Source organism: Acanthaster planci, linkage group LG07, assembly GCF_054643075.1.
Source record: "Acanthaster planci isolate LZ-2023a linkage group LG07, COTS_SCS, whole genome shotgun sequence".
Lineage (NCBI taxonomy): Eukaryota > Metazoa > Echinodermata > Asteroidea > Valvatida > Acanthasteridae > Acanthaster > Acanthaster planci.
Window position 1 is genome coordinate 14,714,350 of NC_141783.1, and position 27,334 is coordinate 14,741,683.

General features: G+C 40.3%; 2 protein-coding genes across 3 annotated transcripts; both read left to right on the forward strand.

Moving 5' to 3' along the window:
• The first annotated feature begins 400 nt into the window (after positions 1-400).
• On the forward strand, positions 401-22,186 carry unk (unk zinc finger). 2 transcript variants are annotated; one of them, XM_022237947.2, is made up of 14 exons: positions 401-545; positions 650-859; positions 9,094-9,407; positions 9,938-10,097; positions 10,347-10,549; positions 11,946-12,058; positions 12,501-12,659; positions 13,377-13,518; positions 13,931-14,050; positions 15,543-15,739; positions 16,216-16,392; positions 16,967-17,062; positions 18,189-18,350; positions 18,637-22,186. In XM_022237947.2, the coding sequence occupies exons 1-14, from the start codon at positions 472-474 to the stop codon at positions 18,817-18,819; spliced, it is 2,310 nt and encodes a 769-aa protein (XP_022093639.2). In that variant the 5' UTR covers positions 401-471; the 3' UTR covers positions 18,820-22,186. The 2 variants fall into 2 exon arrangements, with proteins under 2 accessions (XP_022093639.2, XP_022093640.2); XM_022237948.2 differs by having other exon boundaries at positions 9,962-10,097.
• Positions 22,187-23,638: 1,452 nt separating this feature from the next.
• LOC110980911 (uncharacterized) lies at positions 23,639-26,938 on the forward strand. The gene is made up of 3 exons (XM_022237977.2): positions 23,639-23,844; positions 25,035-25,322; positions 25,545-26,938. The coding sequence occupies exons 2-3, from the start codon at positions 25,142-25,144 to the stop codon at positions 26,327-26,329; spliced, it is 966 nt and encodes a 321-aa protein (XP_022093669.2). The 5' UTR covers positions 23,639-23,844; positions 25,035-25,141; the 3' UTR covers positions 26,330-26,938.
• Positions 26,939-27,334: the final 396 nt, after the last annotated feature.

Consider the following 27,334-nt stretch of genomic DNA (forward strand, 5'->3'; position numbering starts at 1 on the left):
ACAACCTAAAGTAAATGTTGTATTGTATAAACTATACAACAATAACATACACTGCATTTTTATAATTACATCTCATTTACTAATTGTTTGGACTGAACTATTTCACGTTAATTGTTTTTGCTATTTGCTGATGAAAATAGGAGGCTCTCTCTCTCTCTCTCCCCCAGTCATCAGTTTCCTTTACGACGTTGTTACCTTACCAGGAATATAATTTAAAGTTCAGAACATCTCTTGACAAATTGAAGATTCTAACCAAAGTCGGGAAGTATCCACGTTGACAATAAAGATCTCGGCAACTTTGTTTGTTGTCGTGTACGTACGTGTGGCAAAGGATTGGGGAATCCCGTGACGAGATTTTGATTCATCACAACACGGGTAAAAAATATGACGTCAACGAGAGTGTGTAATCTAACCGAGCATGCGCAGAGATACCGCGCGGGCAAAAGGGTCGTTTTCTCCAGAACATCCAAAATGCCTTCTGAGCAGCAGAAAAACGGTTCGGCTTCTAACGTGACTGCACAGCCAGAAAAGCCCTTTCATTACACGTAAGTACTGGGAATCGTAAGGCTCTCGATGACAGAATCCAGTTATGTTCTCTCTTCAGGGAAGATTGGACGAATTAATGAGGTTTGTGTCCATTGTTTTGAAGGTACCTGAAGGAGTTCCGTACACAGCAATGCCAGGAGTTCCTCCACCACAAGTGTCCGAATCATCGCCCGTTCACATGTTTTCACTGGCATTTTTTGAACCAACGGAGGCGGAGACCAGTTCGAAAAAGGGATGGAACTTTCAGCTACAGCCCGGATATATATTGTACCAAGTATGACGAAACCACAGGCATCTGTCCTGACGACGAAGAGTAAGTTGAAAAGTTTCTGTCAACGGAGTCCCGGAATGTTTACAATTTTTCATACCCCGTCGCCATATTGGTTTGAACTTGTTGACAATGTGTCAAAAAACTGGCATATTCCCATGCGTTTGATTTGATCCAAAACATACATGACTCCGGTGGGAAATACAGACAAGGGTGCTTTTGGTTTGAAGGGAGCCTTAATGGTAATTTTTGTGCATGTATCGAACTTGTTTTACGTTTATCGGGTTCGAAATAAATGCGTGTTATCATTTAGATTAACCGAGATTCCACATACACGTAGGCCTACGTACGTACGTAGGCGCAGCAGCTAGCAGCATGCCTTGGCCTACGTGAAACCGCACACGTCCGTGCGTTGCTTTTACACACACACGGCTGCTGCGGGTGTGCGAGGCGCTCAAATCGGGTACGTTGCTAGGGCAAAATGAGACACAGTAAATTGGATTTGCTCAACACTAGGCCTTGAAGTTACTGATTTACTTTGTAACTCTCTTGGTAGTAGATCAGTTCCATTTTAAGGCCTGTATTTGACAGCCCAGCAAACTTCATCATTGGTGTGACCATTGTGAGGATATGGGATGACATACAGGAGTGACATACACACGGGTTTACATGATATCCAGATAGGATTGACAGTAATCCCAAAATGTGCATCATTTTGAATGGCAAGGGTGTAATTTCTCGTGATATCTCCAGACCTGGGGATTTCAGAGCTGCATATTCTGCATTTTTAGAGGTTCAATATATTCAGTGTTTAATTTCTACTGAGATACGAATTAAAAAAAATGAAATAAGTGCAAGATTCACATGATAGCCATAAATGAAATTAGGGGAGAATTCATACCTTGTCAGCCATAAAAAGTCCTGAAAAGTCAGTGTTTTATTATGGTCATTGTTAAATTGCTGGAAGTTTTGTGGATTTCTCTTTATCCCAGGCTCCAATATCGCCCCTGTTTAGAGAAAATTTAACATGGTAAAAAATGCTCCAGAAAAATGCTACAATTCTCTTTCTGGTCCTCTCTGAAAATAAATGTGTGTGATTTCTAAGATGGGCCTGCAGAAGCCCATGAATTAAAGTTACGCTCATTCCAAAATGTTTGAGTCATTTTGATGAGGCTGCTGTTTTTATCTGTTTCAGAAGGAATACACATTCCATTTGACCATACAAGTAGTAGCTTAAGTAATTTTTAAAGTAAAGTAAACCAGTGTATGGGGATACAAATTTATAAGAGTTACATGGTCTTTCAAGGGGCATACTCTCTGAGGGACAGTAATTAACTTTAGTATGTCATGTACTGAGTATTTCAGATACATGGTCACAGACATATTTATAGTGTACTTCTGAGCTTGTTTTGCTGTAACCAAAGTTAACCTTAAAAGTGCTTCAGAGCCAATGCAGAACAATCCAAACAACAAGCAAAAGACACAAGCAGTATTTATTTGAAAATGTCATGGCAAGTAATGCTCGTCGTTGAAAAGTGTCAGCATGTACATGAGTTCACAAAGATGGACATTTCATCCTGTCAAATGGGACTATGAATGGAGCATTGTGAGTCATGAATGATCAGTGATATCTTACATCTTATAGAAATCACAGAATCGGTGCTACTCCAGCTGTCTGGGTTGTATTTTGAGCCTTTATTTTGAGCTTGAGTGTTTACTCGATTATCCAATGGATGTGTCACTTATTTAGGTATTCTATTAATTTGATGAATCATAAACCCCTTTGTAAAATAAAGCCTTCCTTTCAGCAGGAGCAGAAGAATGCCCCACAAATTTTTCAAGCCAAAAATCTACAACATTCCTCACAAAACTGTCTCATTAAAAAAGTGTAGGGCAAACATAAACACTGATTAACTACATGTACATGTATCTAGTTGTAAGTTACTTGGAAGTGTACTTTATTGGAATCACTGCAATACAAATTGACATGTGGACGGCATGTAGTGAAGAGGTACATGTACTTAATCCAAACAGTTTCTCTTTGATGTCAAGATGGAGTGCTTGTTTTTTGATGTTAATTAAAAATCCCCCACCATTTGCTCTGTGTTAGACAGCTTTTTTCAGTGCAGAGATGTAAAAATAATCATCACCTGCAGTATTAAGGTAAATCCCTGAATGATATTGTGAGTGTAGAACCAGAGCAGGATATTATAAATTTTACACAAATAGGCGTAGACCAAATCCTGCCTCCGAATTTCCAGAAATTTAGGGGAAAAATTTAGCTATTGATTAAAGGAAAACATGATTGGAAAAGGTACAATTACATGTAGTCTCCCCCCAAAACTGACACAAACTTGCAGATCCACATGCACCTGACAGCATGCGAGATTTCTTAGGAATTTCTGTCCTTAGTTCTAGTTGGCTCACTTTTGGCATTTTTACCAACAGAAATTGAAGCTACATGTTCATGAAAAGGCATTCATCCATGAATTTAAAAAAATACTCCAAACTATCAAGGTACAGTGCCCTGTTTTCCCATTCACTGGCGAGTTATTTCAGCTTCTGTTGTGGACATTTGTATTCATTTTTCCAAGAACCACTTGACATTATAGACTTGCTTGAAATTAGGCCAAGTGTACGTACTACATGTACATGTACAGTACATTGTATTCCCCCCACTCATAAAGTCAACTGACCATTGCATAGCAGGGTTCTACCCCATAAGGTTTTTGTCAGGTGGGATATTGTGCAATACATGTACATACATCTGCTAATTTAAGGTTCAATCCTTGAAATCAAATGCATACATCTACATGGACAATGTTCATTGTTTGCGTGCCATATTCTACATTGGTGCAGATGTAGGTTTACCCTAACCCTCTAGGGTATACATGTATGTAAAATCATACTGAAATTGTCAATGGAAAAAGCTACTTGTGCAGCTTCATGTGTGAACCACTGTCAAATCTATGGTGTTCCTTGAGATCATGGTTCAGTTTGCCTTGGAAAATTCTACAATGCAGTTTTGTAAACCTGTATTGGAAACTGTGCACGTTTCAAATGAAACTAATTTTAATGGCACTCAAATCAGAAGAAAGTACACATTGATGGCCTGTAAACATTCAAGCACCAATTTCAAGACACGTCAATGAGTCTGGATACAGTCACATCTGATGTATGGGTGTACATGTACATTACTAATTCATGCGTCTCACTACAGTGATGATGTGAGCCTTTATTTTCATTTCACAGAATATCCATTACTCTCGTAAGTACATGTAGCCATCAGCACTGGTGGTTGATTTATAATGGCAGCATAAACTGTTCCTACTAGACAACTGCATTGAAGCTAGCACTGGCCAGGTTTGCCCAATCATGATGTACAGTAGTTTATGCAAGTTTAGCGGACATAAGGGGAAAGCCTCCAGCAGAGGGATCTAGTGGTTTGGAGAAAAATAATGGGTTGCCTGAGAATGATTCAAGTGTCTCACTTCACTTATGATCCTGTTTGGAAGGGAATTGTGTTCAGTTGGGGAGATGGGTGTGAGGCACATAATGCTGGGATATGAAGGTGGCAGATAACACGGATTAGTGCTCTGGAAGGTTTTCCAACCACATTTTTTCCTGTAATAGTGTGCAAAGTTTTATCATGAGACATGCTATTACACAATCGTAAATTCAGTGACTTGAATTTTCACTTGATACTTCAGCCCAGGAAGATGAAGGTACATCGGCCCAGGTTTGATTTTTGAAACTTTACTGGCCTGTAAGGTTGCTGGTTGCTTCCTGTCATCATTGGAAGTGCTCCTGGCTTCCTCTTAAAGCCTGTATCATTGTACTGGCTTTAATTTCACCTGTTTTTAGATTCAAAACCTGCCGACACAGTTTCTTGTGACCTCGCCCCTGGGCAGATGGCAAGGAAGAACAGGAGTGAGTCCTATCACTGTCCAAAACTCCAAGAAGATTGTGGGCGTTTTAAGAAAGATTCCCATCTTTTGAATTAAATTACCATGGCTTGTGCAGACATTATCCAGATCTTGATAACCTTTAGACATGACATTAAGTCCTTACTGAGACCAAAATTATTTTGCATGTACATTAGGAAGTCAAATGTGAAGTTTCTGTTTTGGTCATGTGAGTTCATTCTTAAACAAAAAAGAAACAATAAATATGAAATAGTCTTTGTAGGATATTTTTAACAGATTTTCCTGAAAACTCAAAACCATTTTAGGGATTTTTCCTTGTATTTTTGGTCAAATTTTGAGGGAACATGAAGTTGTAAACTTAAAAATAATCATTTCACTTTCCCGAGAACAAAAAATAGACGGCATGTCATCTGATCAGCTTCTTACCTGAGAGAGAATACATAATTTACACATATAGAGTGCATGTATGTGTACATGTACGTGAATGAAACTGGTCCATTGACGTCAACAACTATCAGTACTACACAGCATCAAGCCAGTTTCTAAAGGGAATTTTACATGCGAAACAAAGCATTCAGCAAAGCGTTTTCAAATACACATATGCACAGCTCTAGCAAATACATGTGTTTACATACGCACATCCTCAACAATCCAAAATATGGAAAAGGAAGTGAAAGCTCTTTATGGTTCCATTTTTGCCCTTGCTTTACAAGGCAATCCACATTGATCTGTTTATTATTGTACTGGCTCAGATTCTTTGCATTTACTGGTGACCCTTACTTATGTGTGAACATTGTTGTACATGTACATGTACATGTAGTTGTATCACCCACACTTATACTTGATTTATACAGTTATACCAACCTGCTGCAAACTGATTGCTGACTACAGTGATTTATACTGTGTACCGCAGACTAAACGCCTAAAAAAAGATCTGAAATTATATAAGCTGGATGATCCAGTTAAAAATCAGTATTTCCCTTGTTGGGTAAAACAAAAACAAAACAAAATTGGTATCTGTTAGTTTAAGTTAAAGGTTTAAGGTAGGAGTGACACCATCAGGTCTACAATACTTGTTATGCAATACAATATTAAATAAATAACATGAATGTCATAATAATCTAGAAAGAAAATGTTGAAATTGGTTCATCTTGGCTGGGACCGTGGAGGAAGGAAAAATATTTCTTGTAAAAGCCTTTACGTGTGAACTTCGAAGACACTGGATTCATTCGTGTCTTCCTTCTGCCATGCTTCATTGTTCAGTGATTATATTAAGATTGAAGTGACAGTATCCACCGTTCAATGAGTTTGCAAACTGTAGGCCCACAGCTGTTTTTTGGCGCATCAACTTTTGAATGGCAACAAAGAGACATTGTCCAGGGACCGCAGTGTATACCAAACTATCTCACCCTGGCCAAAGCGTTGTGCTCTCCTGTCAGTGTTTCTATTATTGAGTGCACAATAGTTCATAAATACGTCCAAACTGAGAGCAGTTTATTCCAAAGTACATGTACATGTACATACTTTCCTGTGCACTTTGTACACTGTACAGGTAGTGTATGGTAGTACTAAATTTGTATGTACATGTACATGAATCTTATTCTATGTGGGGGAGGGGGGGATACATGTATGTACAAATAACATGCAGTTGGGTACTATGGTACACTAAATGGATGTATTGTGTCATCTACAGTCATCAGCTTAAGTTACTCTACCATCACTTGCCCCAGATCCACACAAAAGTTGACCTCAATAGGGGCAGGAGAATGCTTCATTCTATGAATGGGGTTACCTTGACATCTGCACAAGGCGATTTGTGTTCTTTCAACAGAGCAATGTAGAAGTTTTTTCTGCAATTCTTTTTGGGCATCTGATTTCCATTTTGGGGGTTGGGTTGGTGGGGGGTGAGTAGTTATAATTGCATGGGCTTTGGAGTTGTGTGTGTTTTTCCAATCAAACATTACTCAAGCTCTGTGTGCACATCTTTCATTATGGAATTGTTGAAGGCTTCCATTTTGCAAACAGAACTTTAAGATAATCATAAATGTCATCATAATGCAGAGATTTCTACTTTTAGCAGGGACAGTTTTTGTTGTATGTGTGCGCAAGACCACTGCATTGTTGTTTACAGTGTGTACATTGAAGTGAATTACTTAGAATTCTGGAGTTTGCACCTTTTCAAACAATTGTATACCACCTGGTGATTGGGCCTACTATAATGCAAATATTTGTGTAGACTTTAGATTTAGATTTGTGCTAAATATGACAAGTATGTGGAGTACAAATTAAAGGTATGCGGTGTGTTTATATCCAATAAACCTAATACGTGTAGCCCGCAAAGAAAATAAGGAGAGAAATTCATTCATACGTTATTATTTTTTCCACATCACATGACACATTTTCAATACATATATTTATATTCCGGAGTTATACATAATGATGTGGAAGGAGACCCCCCAAAAGCAATGCTTGTCAAGTAGGGATCCCCGACTGAAAACCAAAATTTAACTTTGAACCTTAACTGAAGAAACTTCACACTTGAAAGAAATATTAAACAAGACTTTAAGACAATTGACAAAGTTTGAACCTTACCGAAAAAAAATTGTTGCATTAAGGAATTAACATATTCAAAAGAAACATTAAACAAGACTATAAAACAATCGACAAAACCAGACTTCAATCAAAGAGATGGCGGAATACTAAAAATTATTTTCACAGGTACGAGTTCATGATAGCCCGCTACATTTTTCAGAATTCAAGTAATTGGACAAAAGATAATTTTAAAATTTGGATTTAAATAAGGGGAGACTGCAAATGGTAGTAAGAGCAGGGCTCACAGAATCGGTAGTCCAACATCCCGGGACAACCAAAATATTTTGTTGGACAACCAAATGTTTTAGACTGCCAGCCCGACGGGCAAGTACCTGTTTCAGCAACACATTTTTTACTCTGCATTTTTGCATTGCATTTTAATCCCGGCATTTCCTAACTGAGTGACTTCCTAACCTCCATGTTGCATGACTGTACTTGTTCGGGTAGGTGCACAGTAGTACGTCCGATGGAATCGTGCACCGTGGTACGTCCGGTCGAATCGTTGGCATGAACAACGCAGCTGCATGTATATTCAGTCATTTTTCTTGTTCCAGATTGCAAAAACTATATTCAGTCATATTTCATCTCAATTATCTTCAAATTCCAATGAAATGGGGTCAGAGGTCTACCTTGTACATGTATGCAGGAGGTACTTCGAAAATATCTTCAAATTTCAAGCTTTTAATTTTGTCTTACAAGTGACGACGATACTTTTCCTAGTTCTGGATCGGTTTAGCCAGTTCTGGATCGCTTCACACATAAAAAGTAGTCAAGCGTAAACCCATTTTTCAGCCAAAACATTGCGACAAGCTTATTGTCTATTAAAGTATGTCTTATTTTAAAGGGGATTAGTTTATATATTAGAATTTTCGGTGCATTAAAATGGATAGCCTGCATAAATTTTGACTTGACTTTGCTGCTCAGTGAGCCGTCAACGTTAAGTGCCCCCCACACCGCAAAGTTGACAAACCCATTACGTCACGTACACATCTGTTACGCACTTGTAGTTGAGTTCACGATGCTTGTCCGTGTATTTGTATGTGCGATCCGAAACTGGGAAAAAGGTTCATTGAATCTTGTGTAGTGAGTGACCTACCAACCTGTATTTTTTTCAGGTGTCAATTTTTTTGTGCACCCATGATTTTTTACAAACCGTCAACTAACGTTGAAGCGCAAATCGGAAATTTAGCCAGAATCCCTTTTCTTGAAATTTTCAGGGAACAAAATTTGTACTGCAAGACTTCTATTTTACCTTTCCAAAAAGAAGTTGTCTTAGCGTGTAATGCTGCAGAGCAATAGCAAAAAGGTGGGTTTTTATTTCAAGTGATCCAGAACTAGAAAAGTGACTTTAATTACTAAAAGCTTGGAGACCACGTGGGGCAAAAACTTCCTTGTCGGTGCAACTGAAAAAGAAATTCGGGCAACCAGATTTTAGACTCCCCTGCCTGAAGGACAACTGCGTTTTTAAAAATTTCTCGAGCCCTGAAGAGCATTCAGCCAGTTGGGTATTCCAACAGCACATGCCCAAAATGAAGTGTGTCCAAGGTCATTCGGACACACGTGGTCTGCCCTATCAGGGCAGCCCTGTGCAAACTCACGTGTGTGCTTTCTTCCCAAAAGACTGTGCTTTTTGAAATACTGGACTGACTTATCAGTAATGACTAGTGAGCTGAAAAAAAAATCATGCTTTAAACGAAGAAATGAAAAACCTCATTTAGCATTATGTAGTGACATGACCATTCCTTCTTGTGCCATTTCCAGATGCCCTTATCTACATCGCACCACAGGGGACACGGAAAGACGCTACCACCTGCGCTACTACAAAACGGGCACGTGCGTCCATGAAACCGATACCCGCGGCCACTGCGTGAAGAACGGCCCGCACTGTGCATTTGCCCACGGGCCCCACGACCTGCGCCAGCCCGTGTACGACATACGGGAAGTGCTTGCCCAGCAGGATCCCCAGGCAGTGATTTCGGAGATGCTGAAACCGTCTAACGGGACAGGGATGGGATTATGTAACATTACTCTATCAGACAAAGATAAGGCAATCGTAGACGATCCAAGATGGGGAGGTAAGTTCAATCGAAACACCTGCATGTTTATGGAACGGGCCCAGTTTAATTTCCTTTGCTAAGTCTGTTTGCTTGTGAACCCTGAAAACGCTTCCCCTCATGTAAAGTGTGATTCCATTGATAGGGGATGTATATGTAGTTGCATGTGAAGTCAGATACTGTGTTAGAGGCATGTAGTGCTTTTGTCATGAAAGGTTATGATTGTACATATAGCTAAATTGTATGTGAACTTAAGTCTTTTAAAAGCAGAAACAGTTCACTGGTACCCAACCATGTGGAAAATGAATACCCGGTTCCAGTAAAACCCTTTGGTTTCTAAAAGCACATCTGTAGTGTGCTACTTTTTGAAGGCTGAACCACAATAAATGTGCTCCTAGATTTTTGCACAGAGCACACCTGTCAAAGCAATCAACAGGTGATTCAGGCCTGAATGTGCCATTTCTCATACCATGCAGGAGCTTGCAAATCAATCAGTACCTTCCACTAAATTTCTGCTTTTAAACAGTCTGCCATTCTGTGACCGTTAAAAGTCACCTCCCCTTCTCAAACTGCAGACACCAACTTTGTCCTGACCAACTACAAGACGGACCTGTGCAAGAGGCCACCGCGCCTCTGTCGCCAAGGCTACGCCTGCCCCTATTACCACAACAGCAGAGATAGGAGAAGAAGCCCACGCAAGTTTCGTTACAGGTAAACTTGTTTTCAGTCGCTTTGGCCTTTTGTCCCCATTCTCATAATCACTTTCTTCAAGTTTAGAAGCCTGTTTTCTTCCATTTTATTTCATTTCATAATTACCCGTTAGTCCTTGGCCTGTCGAAATGCGTCGGTGTCAGTTGGTTGTCAGTTGTACTCCTCCGTTTTCAAATCTGTTTAAAAAAAAATTATGTCACAGCAAGAAAACATGTTTCTTATTCTGTTTATTTTTGAAATCCCCTTCAGATCAACTCCTTGCCCAAATGTGAAACTCACCGATGAGTGGGGTGAGCCAGAGAACTGTGAGCAAGGCGACCAGTGCCCCTATTGCCACACCCGGACTGAGCAGCAGTTCCACCCGGAGATCTACAAGTCCACCAAGTGCAACGACATGCAGCAGACTGGCAACTGTCCCAGGGGGCCTTTCTGTGCATTTGCGCACGTCGACCGTGAGTCCTGGCCATTTCACAGTTAAATCTATGCCAGTGTTGTTGTTGTTTTTTTTTCTGGATTGGCTGTGATGTAAAGACAACACCAAGCATGTTTGCTCTGAAGAAATCACTCTATCTGAAGAGAAATGTCATGCATAAAAAAGTTACATGGGAAGTGGAATAAAGTGCATCGCTCGTTTCCTGTGAAGATCTGCGCAAGTGAACAGTTGATGCATATCAGAGCCGTAAGAGAGCACGCTCTATTGCTGGCAATTTCATTCATGTGTCGATGGATTCAAAAGCCATATACAAAGATTACAGCATATCAAGCAGAATCTCATAACATGCAGGCTACATGTAATGGATCTTGCTGATATGCAGACACATAAGCGATCTTGAGCTCCGGTTGTTGAAACTGCTCTGCTTTTGTTTGAAATTTTTCGATTTAGGAAGTGAGTGAAAATCGTCAGTTGAATTTGTGGCGGAGAGTGGTTGTAGAGTAACATTTTGAATGTGCAGTTGGTGAATGGTCAGTTTACATTAGACAATATCAAGATGTCAGCCTAAAACATTGATGAGGTGTTTAACAAAGTAACTTCATTTATCTACCCATTGGTTTGGTTTGCTAAAAATTGTACCCTAGAGCTACCCATATATTTATCCAAGTTTATCTGGTTGTTTGAAATTGACTCTTGTAAATCTGGAGAAATCTTCTTGTCAGAGACCCCCACTACTTACAAGGGGGGAGTTTTTTTTTATTGATCAGTTATTGATTTCTTTTGGGGGTGCAGGGATAAGGCCAAACAAAAAATTAGCTATGTTTCCAGTTACCCGACCTAGTCTAGAAAATCATGCGGAACCTATATCTGTTTATTCAATAAAATATAAAAACTTATATTGCCTTGCCCTGAGCCTTTTTTTATGTATATCTTCCTGTACATTTATTGTTTTTAATTTTTTTTGGGGGGGCATGAGATGGACGGCTCTTGTGTGTTTGTATTTCAACAACCAGCTGCTTTACTACTCAATCACAGTGCTGATATGTAATATTGACGTGCACATGTACAGTATGAAGCTGACACTGACTTAGTACCTGTTACAAATATATATCCTCCAAAAAAACCATCATCTGACCCTAATTTTTTGGGTTATAAAAATTGAGAGTAAAAAAATATTTTACCCAACCTACCACCCTAATTTATTTTTCAGTGTAATAGGAAACACAACTAGTTTTTGTTTGGCCTAAGCTGCTTTATACTTATGCTGACCAATGTTGCTTGCTTGAGCTCTCCAAACTTTTTCCCATTTTACTCTCAAAATGATTCTTGGTCTCCTGCTTAGGAATGAAACATCCTAAAAGCGAGAAAAAAATAATTTTGGTTACAACTATGTCATGCGATATATTTGTTAACAGATGAAATGACAACACATCGAGATTTCAGCGAGGATGTAAGTATTATTCCACAACTGTCATCAAGTAACACAGCGGTCATCGGAAGTCCCATGGGAACATCACTTCATCAACAGGTAGGATCTGAGCTCATACTGTTAGAACTCTCAAGTATCAGTAAGTGGTATTGAAGTGTAGAATCAAGGATGCACCATCGAGTTTGATCACATGGATGGGTACTTACTGAGGTATGGATCACTTAATCAAGTAAAAGTTGACCTGGAAGATATCTGGGTTCTTTCCATATCAAAGTAGTTTCGTTCTCTAGGTGTACCAACAGTGCAGCAGAGTATGTGACTGCAGACTATTCGGCCAGTAGTCTTGGCCTCGTTGAAAATCAGCATTTTATTCAACAGCTGTGACTATTCAGCATGGTACACTGATTGCAAGAACTTGAACTGGAGCCACTTAATACCTTATTCAGATGAAAAGATTGTTCGGGAGCTCCACAAAATTTGGTTAGATGTCCAGATGGAAGCCATGTGGTTTCCCGTCTCTTCTCTCCATTTTTTTGTGCAGGTGATGGGTGGGGACCCAACCTTCTCGATTGCACCCAGCAACATGCCAGGACCAATTGCCAAGCCACGCTCCAACAGCACTTCCAGTAACTACTCATCCGACAGCCTGCACCATAACATGTATCCTAGGGCGCCAGGGTCTGAACGAGAAGAGGCATACGTAAGTGTCCCTCGCCTCTATTTAAATATTGATATTGTGGAAGTGCTGCCAATGAAATTTGGGTAATTCCAGAAAGAAGGGGTCCAAAAGTATGACATTTTTGTGTCCCTGTTACATCTGACCTTTGTTATTTGACATGGAAATATTACCGGAATTGATGTCAAACTGTTACTATTTGTTTGACAGGTAATTTGCATTAGTTCATCACTCTTGGAAATTAGAAAATCTGCTCTGAACTTACAAAATCAGATGTCAGATGTGACAGGGTCACCAAAAAAAGATGTACCCCTAATTTCTGGAATTACCCATAAACTGCTGTAGTCATAAGATAATGATTTTGTATCTGTTAACATGTGCCATAACATTCCCTGCACTCCACCAAGATTCCTTCTTAGAAATGAGGCAGCTGTAATAAAGTTCATACTGGAGTGCGGAAGTGGTTCTGATCTGCCCTGGCCTAAAGCCTTGTCTTGTCAGAGCCAAAATGAAAACTCTGTCATACATAAGTCCAGGGCAGCCTACAAATATTGGCTTCTCATTAAGTGAACGGTAAAATGAATACTGACCGAAAGACAGTTATGAAGCACGTGCAATGTAGAGGTAGAAGTCGGTGTAAACAAAGTGGAAAGTTCACCACACTTCTCCGTCATTCAACGTTTATTATAATATTTTATATCTTTCATTCCTAATCTCTGTTATGTTCGTGTTGATATTCAGAGCTCATTATTACCAACCAGTCATTTAGCGTCAATGAGCCATCCACTGACAGTCTCTAGCTCAAGTTCTACAGCTTCTAGTACAATGTCGGCAACAGCAGCACCATTCTATCCACCCAGTGACACAGTGGAATCAGTTTTAGGTAAATAATTATCAGAGAAAAACACTCTTTCAGTCGGATGGTTTGAAAGTGTTGTCATCATTTGAAGGCTGAAAGTTTGAAAGTAACGATAACTTCAGTGTAAAGTTTGTAGATAGCATGGAGACATGCCACTGTACATGTTATTTTAGGACTTCCCAGGTCCCCAAGAACAGAGCTGTTAATTTCTCCTTGAAGACATTTACCCGGATTGTATCGACTTGTTTTGTGGTTCTGAGCTGCTTATAATTAAATCTCTGTCAGATTGTACTCTTGTTGACTCACAAAAATATAATGAACGCCAATAAAAACCTGTCAGCTAGAGCATTTGAATAAATATGCTAGTATTGCTTAGAAAGTGTTGGAATGTCATCTTGCGTTTTTAAATTCACCCCCCCATCCCCAATTTCTTCAGGCAACGCTCTGGACGATATGCACCTAGAAGATATTGATGTAGCAGCGTTGGAGAAGGAACTAGACAACGAAACGTCATCGATATCAAGCTCTGTAGCTAGTATAGGTCATTTATCAGTGGGTGAGTGGTTTGTCTTCTTCAGGAGTTTATCAAGTCTCACCCGGTCTAGATCTACTCTTCCCCTGTTTACCCTGACTGGTAAATTGTCACCTTGAAACATCCTGCCACTGTCATTGTAATCTTGACACTTCAGCACATTGTGGTTGCACCTCAGCATGCCGGAATCCTCCTTACAGATCTAGGTGTAAAGTTGGTGTTGTAGTGCCAAGGTCCTTGTCATTAACTTAATTCGTAAGGTCATGTGGCATGGAATGTGACAAGCTAAAAATAGCACCGTATGGTGTCAAGTACCACTAGGATGGTTTCTGTGCACACGTTTATCTCATAGTAGCATCACATAGTGGTACCATTTACACCCTAAAACAAGCATAAGAAGTCAATAACATCAAGTTTAATTTGTGTATGATGTTGTGGGCTTGATAATATACCAATGTGTGGATGAGGTAAATCAACAGTGTCCGTGTTTTACCCTTTGGACAGAAAAAAAGTAGCATGAGAACATAACACAAAGATTATACTTAAATAATGAGACATTGGGGCTGTTTAATCAATTGGGACCAAACACTCTAAGTACAGTCGAACCTGCCTCAGCGACCACGTACCTGTGTATAATGTCCACCTGTCATTAACAACCAGTTCCAAATCCCCCCATCTAAAAAAAAACTATTGTTTACATACTGTACATTTTCACAGTGCTTTACTAGCAGCACGGGCACCAGTAGTATACTGTTAATGATTCACAGTAATTGGTTTACGGTGAATTGCTACATTTATTGGAGAGTAACTAACAGTAGAAACAACAGTAACTTATCTCAATTAATTACATTAATTTGATGTAGACATTAGACACAGCAAGCTACTGTTTTCATTTTACGGGTTCATTCTACATGTGTAGAAAAGGTATAATTTTCAAATTCATGTAAAGTTTAAAAAGTTTAAAGTTTAATTTAGTGTAAGAAAAGTAATAAAATAAATCTTAAAATATACAAAATATAAACAAGCATTACGCTTACGTGAATAGAAAAAATAGGCAGTTTCTTGTAATTAAAAAACAGAATTTCTTTATTTGGGACAGGAGTAAGAATGCAACGGTCACTGAATAAGGCAGATCTGTCTGACATTACTTTTATGAACATGTAGGCCTACCACTGCCTGTATAGTGAGACCACCTGTCCACAAAGACCACTTTTTCTGTTTCCCTTGAGTGGTCTTTCTGGGCAGGTTTGACTATAGAAATTTACATGATGAACCGGATCGTTACCGAAATTAGTGTTTAAATCAGAAAATTGGAATTCTTAGGAAATACCATTTGGACCTCCATTATTAGAGAAGTCCCAACAGCTTTGTGGAAACAAAGTTTGAAGGATTTTTGCTTGTCCACAGGGGGAGGCTTGCCCGAAGGAAAGAATGACAAAAACCTCAAACTCAAAAATCTTGAAGTGAAGAATGATACAATTTCTGATTTAATTTCTTACTTGCCGCGTTGTTGCAGGCTTAGGGTATGGCAGTTCAGCACCTGTCAGCATACCAGGCAGTGCCAGTAGCATCGGCAGCAGTGGTCCCAATCATAAATCCTCCGTCACCGATAGTCCTAGTTCCCCTATGTCGCAGTTGTCGTATATACCGCACCACGTACATCCACAGCAGCAACAACACCAGCAGCAGCACCAGCAGCACCAGCTAGAACAGGTCAGAATATGAGCAGTCAAAATTACCCCCAGATTAATGAGCAAAATATTTCTGATACCCACACAAGTTTCTACAAAAAAATAGAGTGAATGATGGTTCGGTCAAGCGGACCAACCACGGTAGTTGAAGTTTGTTTCACTAGTTAAGTGATCGTTTTATTCAGACCAAGGTGCTTTTTGAGCAGTTAGTAAACAGGTTCAGTCCTCCAATAGTGGACGCACAAAATGGAGTGCATCGCAGGTCATTCAAGAAATTAGTGCATGTGTTGAAGGTCGACCATATCAGAGTGCTGTACGCCAACTCACGTGCCCTGAATATGTTTCAGCTGGCAAGACACTAGGTGCTTTGTTCTTCTGTAAATCTTGTCTCTTTAAAATGCCAAAATGGTTCCTTTTGTAACACAAATTTAGTCAAATCCGTGTGAGTGTTCCATTTGTTTCACTTGTTCTCCCCCCTCCAAATCTTGCCCTGATTAGGCTGCGGCAGCCTTCATGAGCCAACCCAACACCCTCCCTCACCACGTGCGGCACGGCCCGCTCAGTCTGGCACCTGGTAACCCTACCAGTGAGGACGTATACAAGATGCAGGAAGAGATCTCTGCGCTGAAGAACAAGCTGCATACATGGGAGGAGTCTTGGAACCAGGCCAAGCAGGTCAGGCATCTCCCCAGGCTGCATGTGAAAATGCAGAAGATTCCTGTTTTTTATCACTCTTTTGTGGAATGTGGTATATATCTGGTAAGAATTTGTTGTGTTTCCCATGAACAGCTTGCAAATGGTAGTGTACTGGAGAGGCATACACAAGTCAACTTGTGACAGATTTGGCAGCATTTTCAGGCTATACCAATGTATTTCACCGTGTTGTCAAGGCATCACAAGATCAGACACAAGATCTTACACAAGACCAGTCACCAGACCGCCCACAAGTAACGGGGTGAACAGTGATAGAGGAATGCTTTCATTGCAATTCACCAGAATAGCTTGTGACTTGAATTCAGACTGGAGGTCTTGTGTTAGTCTTTTGGGTGGTCCTGTGGGGTTCTTGTGATGGTCTAAGGGGTTTTGACCAGATCACTGGACCCATTTTTCTCTCATCATCTCTCGGCTGTTGTGTGAATAACTTGCACTTGTTTTTATGAGCGTGAATGCCACGCCTGATGCTGCTGTGTGATGCATCAAATTAATAAGTCCCAACTTCATACCACTTTTGATGTGTTTTGTTATCAAGGCATGCGATGCATGGAAAAAAGAGGCCACTGAATCCAGTGAGAAAGCTAGAATTGCAGAGCAGCAGAGACAACTAGCAATGCAGTATAAAGAAGAGGTGAGATCAAGTCCAGAACCTCTGCCCCCCCCCCCTTGAATTTTAACAATTTCTGCTCCGCCCTGGAAGTCTGGGTGTTTAGCTGGCTCTGTAAGGCCCATTTAAAGAGCCTGGAAAAATCATCCCCTACTCGCACTGGGTTTCATGCATGCAAATGCCGAGTGTTCACAACTACCAAATGTACAATGCAGTAAAATAATGCCATTGTGTCAGATTAACAGATTTAACTTTTTGGCTGCATGGTAAAAGTGAAAATAAAGTGCACGTTTTTACATATTTATGAGAAGGACGTAGTTACACACCGAATCTATCCACTGATTTGTGTCCCTCACAAATACAAGCTCTGTGTTCTGAATTTCAGCAGTTCCATTATGAAAGAAAAAAAGCAGTGACAACTTTTTGAATTGTTAAGAGTGGTGCCTTGTTGAGGCCTTGAGGACTTTGGTTCATCCATGTGTAAGAAAAATCCATGATTAGCTGGACTCATGAATGAAAAGAATAAAGAAGTTTTTAGATTTAGTTTATCTAGTGAAGTTATAGTTCCGATGTCCTTGAGTAGGACAAATGATTGCAATTTGTTTCTTTGTTTCTGCAAGGATTACATTCGACGCAGCCCCCACCCTTTAACCAAAACCCTCCCAAATCCTTTTCTGCAAAGTGGAGGAATTTAGAGGATTCAGGGTCTATGGCAAAAGTGCATGGCTGATTTCGAAGGATGCCATACATGAAGGTCGTGGATTAGATTTTGTGTTGTTTGTGCTTAGTCAAGCACAAATTCAGCCCGATATTTCTTTTGAATCAACCGCACAGCTCATGAGTGCCATTCGCACTGCTTCAACATAATGACAGGAATTGCCGGAGGATTTGGAAGGATTTGGGCAGTTAGGCACACCTCCAAATGACATTTCAAAAAATTTTGGAGGATTTGGGCTGAATGCAGTTTTTTCATGTTGAAATTCGGAGGTTTTTGGAGGATTCGGGATGGTTCCTAGTAAAAAGACCGAGGGGGTTAGGGTTAATAGACTTTGCGTTTTGAAAACATCTACAAGCAGACTTTGCAATTCCTGCCGTGTATGTCCCCAAGCAAGGCAGTTTATCATGAGTGTTCATTGACACTTCCCTCCAGGCACTCAGCGAAGCCAAATCATTAAAGCACGACATGGAAGGGCTGACTGGTGGCCCGCATCTACATATACTAAGCAAACTGGCAGACTTAAATAGTTTACCCCTCAGCAATCTCAAGCAAATGCAGCTCCAACTACGGCAAGACTTGGAGAAATTAGATAGGGTGAGTTACTGGCTTCTCCTTTTACTCCATACCTAATACAAGAATTCTTCTCTAGAATACCGTCACTGTAACATTTTTATAGAGTTTTCTGTTTCACCAACATCTCAAAGCAACTTCCAATCAACAAAGGCTCAAAATCTGTGACAAAGTTACCCATGGAATATAGTGCCATGTGTTGTAGCCTCAAGCGTGGCCAGACAAGCACTCCCAAGTCACGTCTGTTATTAATGTCTCTCCATTCTGAAGGCGCTGTAGTTATTTATTTTCTGCTTTGTTGCCGCACCAGGTAATTCACACCAAAGAGGCCTTGGGATGTTGCGCTTGCCAAGACCGGGAACGGAGTATATCCACAGCTCCCTGCCACCATCTCGTTCTCTGTGATGTCTGTGCTTCCAACATGCTCAATTGTCCCGTCTGCCACATTCAGATCACAAGTAAAATCACAGTGGCTCTCCCCTTGGGATCTTAGTCAGTTAGGTCATTATATGCCCTTTCAGCTATCCTGTTGCACGTGGAAATGCATGAAACATCCAACGTGTCATACTGTATCAAGAAACTTTGCTTATATTTTTAATAAGAGCATGAAATATTGGGAAAAGGATATTATTCAAAATTGGTCAAATCTTTCAAGTTCTGCAGATTGTCTTCAGATATCATCTTACTTGTCTTTAGATATCATCTTACTTTTCAGTGCATTGGGAGCAACTCTGTATTTGAATTGTGTACAATTGTAAGCATTCTGCCAAATTTTAATTACGGAAAAAAAAAGTCACAGATTTTATTTAGTCACATCTGCGAGGCTCCTCAGTCACATAGCATTAGTCGTGAATTTATTTTCTCACAGATAAAGGTGACTTTAATGGGCTTCTTGTTTCATTTGCAAAGTTACAAATTTTTCAGTAGCAGCATACCCAGTTTACTCTTATAGAGCAGATTCTTTGATCTGAGTCTGATTTCTTTTGAATCCACAAGTCAAGGCCTGATGACATCAACATCTTTAGGTTCTTCTGTTCTCTTTATGGCAAACTTCAGTGTGAGCTTCAACAAGCAAATTGAAGCGAGCAGGGCTTCAGCCTGTGACTGTTGGGCTCTCTTCCTGGTCAATTTCCCCTCCGTGGCAGATTTGAATCGACGAAATTGGGCCAGTACTTTGGCACCGAGCACCCACTCGCCCACAAAGACCCTGCAGATTTAGAAAATTACTTGCCTGTTCTCTGTGCCAAGCACAGCACAAAGCATTCCCGTTTCCATTGAGGAAGCAGTTTCTTTATTAGAAAGGTCAAGACCGTGTCACAGTGACAAAAATTTGTCCCCATTAAGTTTCTAGTCCCTGTAGTATTCATGTTTCAATCAGCTTGTTGTCACCACAGTCAAGTGCACAAGTACGCGTGCAGTACTTGTTGACATTACCCATACTTGTTCGTGGAACCCACCACTTACGCTACTCAATCCAACACAGATCTTGCAAAATCCTCCGTCACAATCTTGCTTGAGTATGGACAAACTTGCCAGATAAATGTGACTGTGATCAAGTGCAGATTTCATTCAAGTATATGTACCCTTTCATTAGTGTCAGTGACTTGTTTTCTGTACACTTGTTGTGTCTGTGATGTATGGTAAGGGACTACACAGTTTTTTCCTAACAGAATTCAGAGCTGAAGCATTATGAAAAATTGTACACGACATAGCCTGTACAGCACCGCTGTATTATTATTATTCGGGTGTTAAGTTTTATGTTTTGATTCAGTGGCATTATGTTCTTTTATTTTTTGTTTTGTTGCTAGTTGTGACTCTTCAAAGGTAACAGACCTTTGAAGAAATGTTATCTAAATTACAGATGGAAAAAGAACACGAGGGTACCACCAAATTTGCATCGATGGAAAGTATTCCTAAACTCTGTTAACAGTTCACTTTTTCTTCCAGGTTGTTTAGGATGAATATTCTGGGGTTCTCATGGTACTCATCCAGATGCAATAAAATCAATCTTATTTTTTGGGGGTCCATTTGTCACCAATGTGAGCAATAGTATGTGAAAGTGCCTGGCTTTTTTGACTGGAAAACACCGTGTCCAGTGATTTGATAGTTTGTGAAAGAGAACCCCTCACGGGCTTCATCACCAGAAACGATTTGTACCCGTACATATATTGATGCACGACTTCATTTCGTATCACCTTTTCACAAAGCAACAAGTTCTGGTTCAGTCTAGTCAAGTTCAGTCAGCCAAATGGTAGCTGTAACTCTCTCTTCCTGTATCGCCTGGGTGCAAACCCTGTTTTAGGTTTTTCAAGTTATGCAGATTCCTTTTTGTCTACTCCCCTCTGATTTGTTCCGATTATTTAGATGTCTTTGTTAGAGATATGTCATGGTACATGTTCAAGTTTTAAATTTTCTTTTCTTATAGAAGGTAGTTATTTTTAGGACAATAAATAAAACAATTCAGCATGATTCAATATTTGGATTGTTTTTATTTTGATTCAAAAAAGCTTTATTTTCAACAGGGGTGTAACGTAACAGTACCAAAAATGTCTTAATTTGGGGGGATTCATCGATAAACCTTGACTGTTTCAAAAATCTGCATGTGCAAAATTAACTCACGTACGTCTTACTTTTATGAATTTTAATGAGTCAACTGAAAGTAAACCCACAACTATCCGCTTATTTTCCAACTATCCATCCAACTGCAATGGTGCAACTGAAATATGGCGGAAAGAAACTCGGCTTCATTGGTGTAACTTTATTACATTGTATTACTTTGATGCTCAATGTACTTACATGCTGAGAACAACGTGGCGTTTCAAGAGCTGAAAAACTGTCAGAGTTGCGGCGAAATTCAGGCGTACTTGACAGAAAAGGATTCCTTTAAAAAGTGTTTTGAACAAGAAGCTTTAATGCAGATTTCCACGACTTCAACATCACCGCTACATGTGTAATCATCGTACAATAATATATTAACTTAAGTGCTTCTCATTTGGTTAAATAGTATATTTAAAATGGTAATACTCATCTTTCATTGATAAATGTGTATTAAAGTTTGTATTTTGTTTCGGAGATAATTTGTCAGTAGCTTTACTGAGTTCATGGGAAAGTGATTGTGCGTAATGATCGTTCTTCCACTAAAGACATTAATGTATTTTAGGAAAGCATTAATATCCATAGTTTTCGACTGTGAAGACGGGGACTTGGTGAGTCGAAATGTTAGTGAAAGAAATCAATTTTCTGTACATCATAGAACATGTAGACGTACTTTTCTGCTTCATGTTATGTAGACATTACCTGGAAGTTGTCATGTTTGTTAATTACTCTCAATGTAGCTCTTACTCATCTTAAACATATGGTTCTGTTTGACTTTTTAAATTTTCAACTCCTTGCAGCTGTATTAGGGTCAGTGTACCATTTTGAAAAAGTTGCCCTGACGTCTTCGTTACGTGATGTCTCAACAACATAATCTCCAATGAGGAATAGGTGAGGTAAACGCATATATCCTTATCACAATTATTTGCACTTCTGCATTGTCATTCAATCAAATTTGACCTTGAACAAGGTTCTAAGTTACGTAGGAAAAGATAAATTTATATTTTCAACTGTTTTGCTTATCCGTCTTTGAGAAAATTAAAATTATTTTTGAATAGAAAAGAAAGAAAAATGCAACCGAAGTGTACGCGGCGGAGCTTGAACCACGAAGAAACAATGAACTTCATTTGTCGTGGTTATGTGAGTTACCTTTTGTGTGGTATGTTACTCATAGAGTTTATTGATGGATTGCTGACGTCATCAGGGAAACTATTTTCTTTGAATAAATCTATCTGGAGACAACCAGAAATGCTTGACAGTTTAAACATCCAGTGTCGTGAATTGTTTTTGTAGGGTAGTTTAACAAGTATTAGTTAATGACACGCTAAACTGGTTAAAAGCAAAAACTTTTTTTTCTTAAAAGAAAGAAAAGATTCTTTGTTAAAAATGAAACTTTGGGAAAATACAGTTATGTAAAACAAAAGTTTAACACGAAAACTCCGCTCTGACAAAGACAGGATATTCGAGTTCGTTATTCTGGGTGTATCCAAAATTCATTAAGTCAATTCCATATTCACGTGTGGAGAATTTCTATCGTTAGAAATCAATTTTTAATTTCAAATCTGATTTCTAAGATGGCTGCCGTTTAAACTGACCGCAGTTCTTAAAATCTCCCATCACTGTCGGTTAGTGTTTCCACTGTAAAAGGACTCAAAAACGGAAGAGACATGTTTGGTTCAAAACTTGAATACATCTACACGGCTTTAGCACCATTTCAAAGAATTAAAAAATAACCACTTCCAACTGAGCGCGTGTGTGCCATTTGCAAGTGTTGACAAGTAATCCGGACGCTCTTATAATTATTTGGCTGGTCGATGATGATGCCCAGTGCGCTTGGCACTCGGTGACGACTCTCCTGCCAAATGGCAAGGCACCACTGTTGAAAACTGTGAAGTCCAGTCTTAGTATAGAGTCCGAAAGTGAGAAGTCCCGACGAACACTAAGTTTTATTCTACAGTGTACATGTATTCAGAATTAAAAATCATCGGCAGCCTTAAAATAAGGATGGGGGAAAGACTTCAAAAATATTTCTTTTACTTCACCTGTTTTTATTCCTCCATGCTTCGCCTTATTTTTACTGCGATTTGCCTGCGCATGTTTTCCCCCGGCACCCCCCCTCCCCCCATCAAGGGCTCCCCGTCTCAACATTTACCTTTCCCCCCCAGGCATGCCAGGTCTATGGTCCCATAAAGCCGAGCTGCGCTTGTTCATTTGAACGTCATTTGTTACCCTTCCTTTGTTTTACATCCGAACATAGGGTCTCCGAACTGTCCTCATTTGCCCGTGCTGCTTAAAAATAGATAGCACGATAAAAATGACGTCGTTTATTTTGTACACCAATCAAGGAAGACTATTCACGTGAACATTCTCCTGCTGCCCAATCAGAATTAAGATTGAACAAAGCTCGCATAAGCGAGGACACTTTCTGATGCAATTTCGCTGACGTTGTAAGAACCGAATAACCCAGAACCACTGAGATTCATCCGCAAAAAGTAGCGCTCAAACAGGAACAAAATTCATTTTTCAGAAGAAGCTACATTGAAGTGTCTTTCAAATTATACTTCTCATTCTTTAGTTGATAAATTGTCACTTTCGTCAAAATTATGCAGAGCAATGTCAGAAATAATAGCTTCCAAGTGCGGATGAATATAATGACATCATTATGAACAGGCGATGAAGGCCAAGTACGGTTGGTCACGTGGGTGCATACGGAGTGTGAGACGGCACTGTACTTGCGCGCAATCAGGTGCAGGTGTAACATAATAGTGCCATTCCATTTTTGTGCAAGAGATGAGACAACAAGCGAAATCTGTTCCCAGAAAACGACGAAGAAAACGCGTCAAAATGGCTTTGTAGCGATTAACTGCACACTCAAGCACCGTGCATATCCGTTAGGATTGCACCAGACAACAATAATCATGGCGTGAGTACATAAAATGAATTGATTTCAGTTTTTATCAGTTGTTTTTGGTGTTCGTTTTGGTCAAAATAGGCTAGGCCTGTCGTGTTTAGCCGACCGGCTCTTTCCTTGAGCTCACGTGCCCATATACATGTACAGTACATGCAGGCCTACATGCATCATTGACATTGCAGCGCGCGTGTGAACAGCCTCACACTCACAGTTTGAGTTTGACTTGCGGACTGGCTCGTGTGCCAAAGCCCAATTAAACTGGTCCAAGGGCCATAAGAAGTCCTAGGGCTAGGGAAGCTCAAACATCTGGGCATGCATAGGTTGGTTGATAAGCAGGAGGGGGGCCTAATGTCATGAATGTTAGGCCCTAGGCCTAGCCCTAAGTAATTCTAATTGTGACGGAGGTGGACATGGCGGCGTGCCTGGCCTTAAACGTGAAGTTGAAAATATGGATAAACGGTGGTATGCCTTATTTTGATGGGTGCATGTTCAAGTGTTACTTGCTGCCACTACCAGTACTAGTGTTAACAGAGCTGTCGGGGGGGGGGGCTAATTGGTGAATGGGGGTGAATGGGGATATTGCTTACATTGATCATTGTCCTGACATGCCTGATCTAGTAATAACAGTGTGACGAGCCATACACATGATACGGTATGAATTCGGCATAGGCCCTTGGCCTGCAATTGGTTGATACATGCGAGAATACAGATCAATCTTTGTGGGGTCACTCAGTCTTGTAACATGATTTGTTGATAATTCTGCATCTGCTGGTAGCCTGCACTTTGCAGTTCATGGGTGTGAAAGATTGTTTAAAAAGGAAATTAAAATTGGAGATTTCATGCAGATGGGCCAGTCTGCTGTACCGTTAAATGTATGTGTAGCTCATGCCTTTGTGCAGATTGGGAGTGATTTTTGAGCTTATGCTGGCCCATTACTGGAAACAGCAATATTGGTGTGGGACCCAGTTTTACACTAACAATGGCTAAGGCATATTTGTGGTTTTGTGGAGGACAGTGATAAAACAAAATGTATATTTTTTGTACTTGAGGCGATTCTTGATGCCAAATGGATACATAGGATTGTGGTCCTCAAAGTAAGGATTGCTAACGTGATATTTGAATCCCGGCAGGGATCCCAGAGTTCCATGACAGATTTAATTTGACCTAGGCCTGATTACATGCTACATTTTTGTCTGTTTCAGTCTGTTTGCGTCGCACACCCACAACAGCACCCTTATTGGGTTGGCTCGAGAATTTTCCTTATTCCCACAATCATTTTATCATCAAGTAATCCACCAAGGAAGAAAAGATGGCTCTCTACAGCATGGAATTCGATACGATGGCCTCGCTCTTGAGCGAGGAGCCCAGCAGCCTCTGGGCTGCAGGGCAAGTTGATTTCCTCAAGGATGAAGGGTCTTCGGACTTTGGGGGATCTACAGGCAACCTTGCTGATGATTTGCTGGAGGAAATCAGTGGACAACATTCAGAAGGTGTGTTAGTTTGTTGTGACGTTGAACATTGACATAGATTTGTTTGACATCACTGATATTGTCCACAGTAATTGCAGTGAAGCAAATGTTGAGGCCATGTGATCACACAGTATTGACCATGATCAATGAAGGGGAAAAACGAAGAATAAATTTGCTCAGGTGTAAAATCAGTGTTGCAATTTGTACTTAAAACTGCTGTCCCCTTTGTTCTACCTTTTATAGGGGATTCCCTGTCTGAAGAACTTCCTGAATGGATGTCCGAGAAGATCTCATTGACTCAATGGATCGATGCAGCAGACATCATGCCATCTGACCTGCTGACTACTGTCCCCTTGTCAATCCCCAAGGGAGCATCCATTGAGCCAGCAGAGGAACTGCTGCAAACTTTGATGGTGGATGATCGCATCCCCCCGCAACCTCCATCTCCAGGTGAGCAGCAGGCTCCGGATCTTCTGGCCCTGTCTCCAGCAGGATGCCTGTATTCCCCCGAGTCCCCCATGTCCCCATCCTCACCTTCCAGCAGCATGGAGCCACCCAGTCCGAAGGCTGATCCACCATCGGCCGAAAAGCAGCTGTGGCAAATAGCTGAAGGACTGACGACCATTTTTCTACCCGAGATTGACCAGAGTGAGCTCCTCAGCCCCCAGTCAGGCCCCGAGTCTAGTCCTGCTTCCCCACAGTCCTCGGCAGAAGAGGAAGAAGAGCAGAAGAGTAGGCAGTGCACCCTTCGGAAGAAGGCGCGGGCAAAGCCGAAGCTCAGGACTGTCAATGATCCTGTGATTAAGAAGAGCAAGAAACGGGATCAGAATAAGGTCGCCGCCACCAGGTATCGCCAGAAAAAACGCCTGGAGGCTGACGTCCTGATGAAAGAGCAATTGGAACTAGACGGGAAGAATAAAGAGCTCAAGGATAAGGTTGAATCTCTCACACGAGAGATCAAATACCTTCAAGACTTGATGGCCGAAGTTTATAAGGTCAAGGGAGAGCTGAAGATTTTACAGAAGTAACTTTGGCCGTCTATGTGGTTTGTCAGTCTGTAAATATGCTTTTTGCCATTGCTGTAGTCGTGAGTTCTTAGTTTTGAAGTGTATGTGTGGTCTTAATCCACTTCCAAATCAGTAGAGGATTGAGGCTTTATATGCCAAGCTTGCACCCCCTTTTTCTGCCCCAGCACTCAAATTATTTCTTCAGTTGTCGACATGATTTCTATTATTCTAATACCATCGCTGAGTTAATAATTATTTAAATGAGATTGTTTTTTTCTGTGGTTTATTTCCTTTACGTGGTTCTCCTCATATGACAGTTGTAAATAATTCCTACTTTAAACTGCATTGTGAGTGAAGCATTGTACTCTCATTATCCATGTACATGTACAGTGTTCTTGAGGTTTCAGTTGCACATATCGAAGTGTTGCATCTAATTTCATCTTGAAATTGCGCAGAATAGCTGCAGTTTATAATTCTTTGTGTTAATGTACTATAGATAAAATGTTGCCTTTAGCTTAATCATGTAAGCGCTCATTTTGAGCCATTTGAAGAAGTGACCAAGGACCATTCTACCAAGGCACAATTTTAATGTATGAACATGAAATATATGTACACATCCATGTCGCAACATTTCACTGAGTACATGTACCTACAATTTTGTGGTCAGATGCTGCCGCAGCACCATATTTAGGTCGGATTTGCTGCAGTTCTGTAATCCTGTGAACATGACATGCACTTGCTTTTAAACAGCGGTTGCTGTTTTAAAGTGTGTCATTACTTGAAGTGGAGGTTTTAATGTTGTAACTATTCCACTAAAGTGAGGATTGTGTCTGTTAACATTGTCCAGGGTACACAGATGCATCTGCCCCCTCGCGCTCCTTTCAAACTGTAAAAATGCATTTACACGTAGTTCAAATACCAAATTGGGTAACTCGAAAATATTTTGGGCATTCTGTTTTTCATTTTCAAACGGGGAACCTGGAATCGTAAGGTTTAACTCCTTATTTGTGTGGTTTGGTTTAAAGA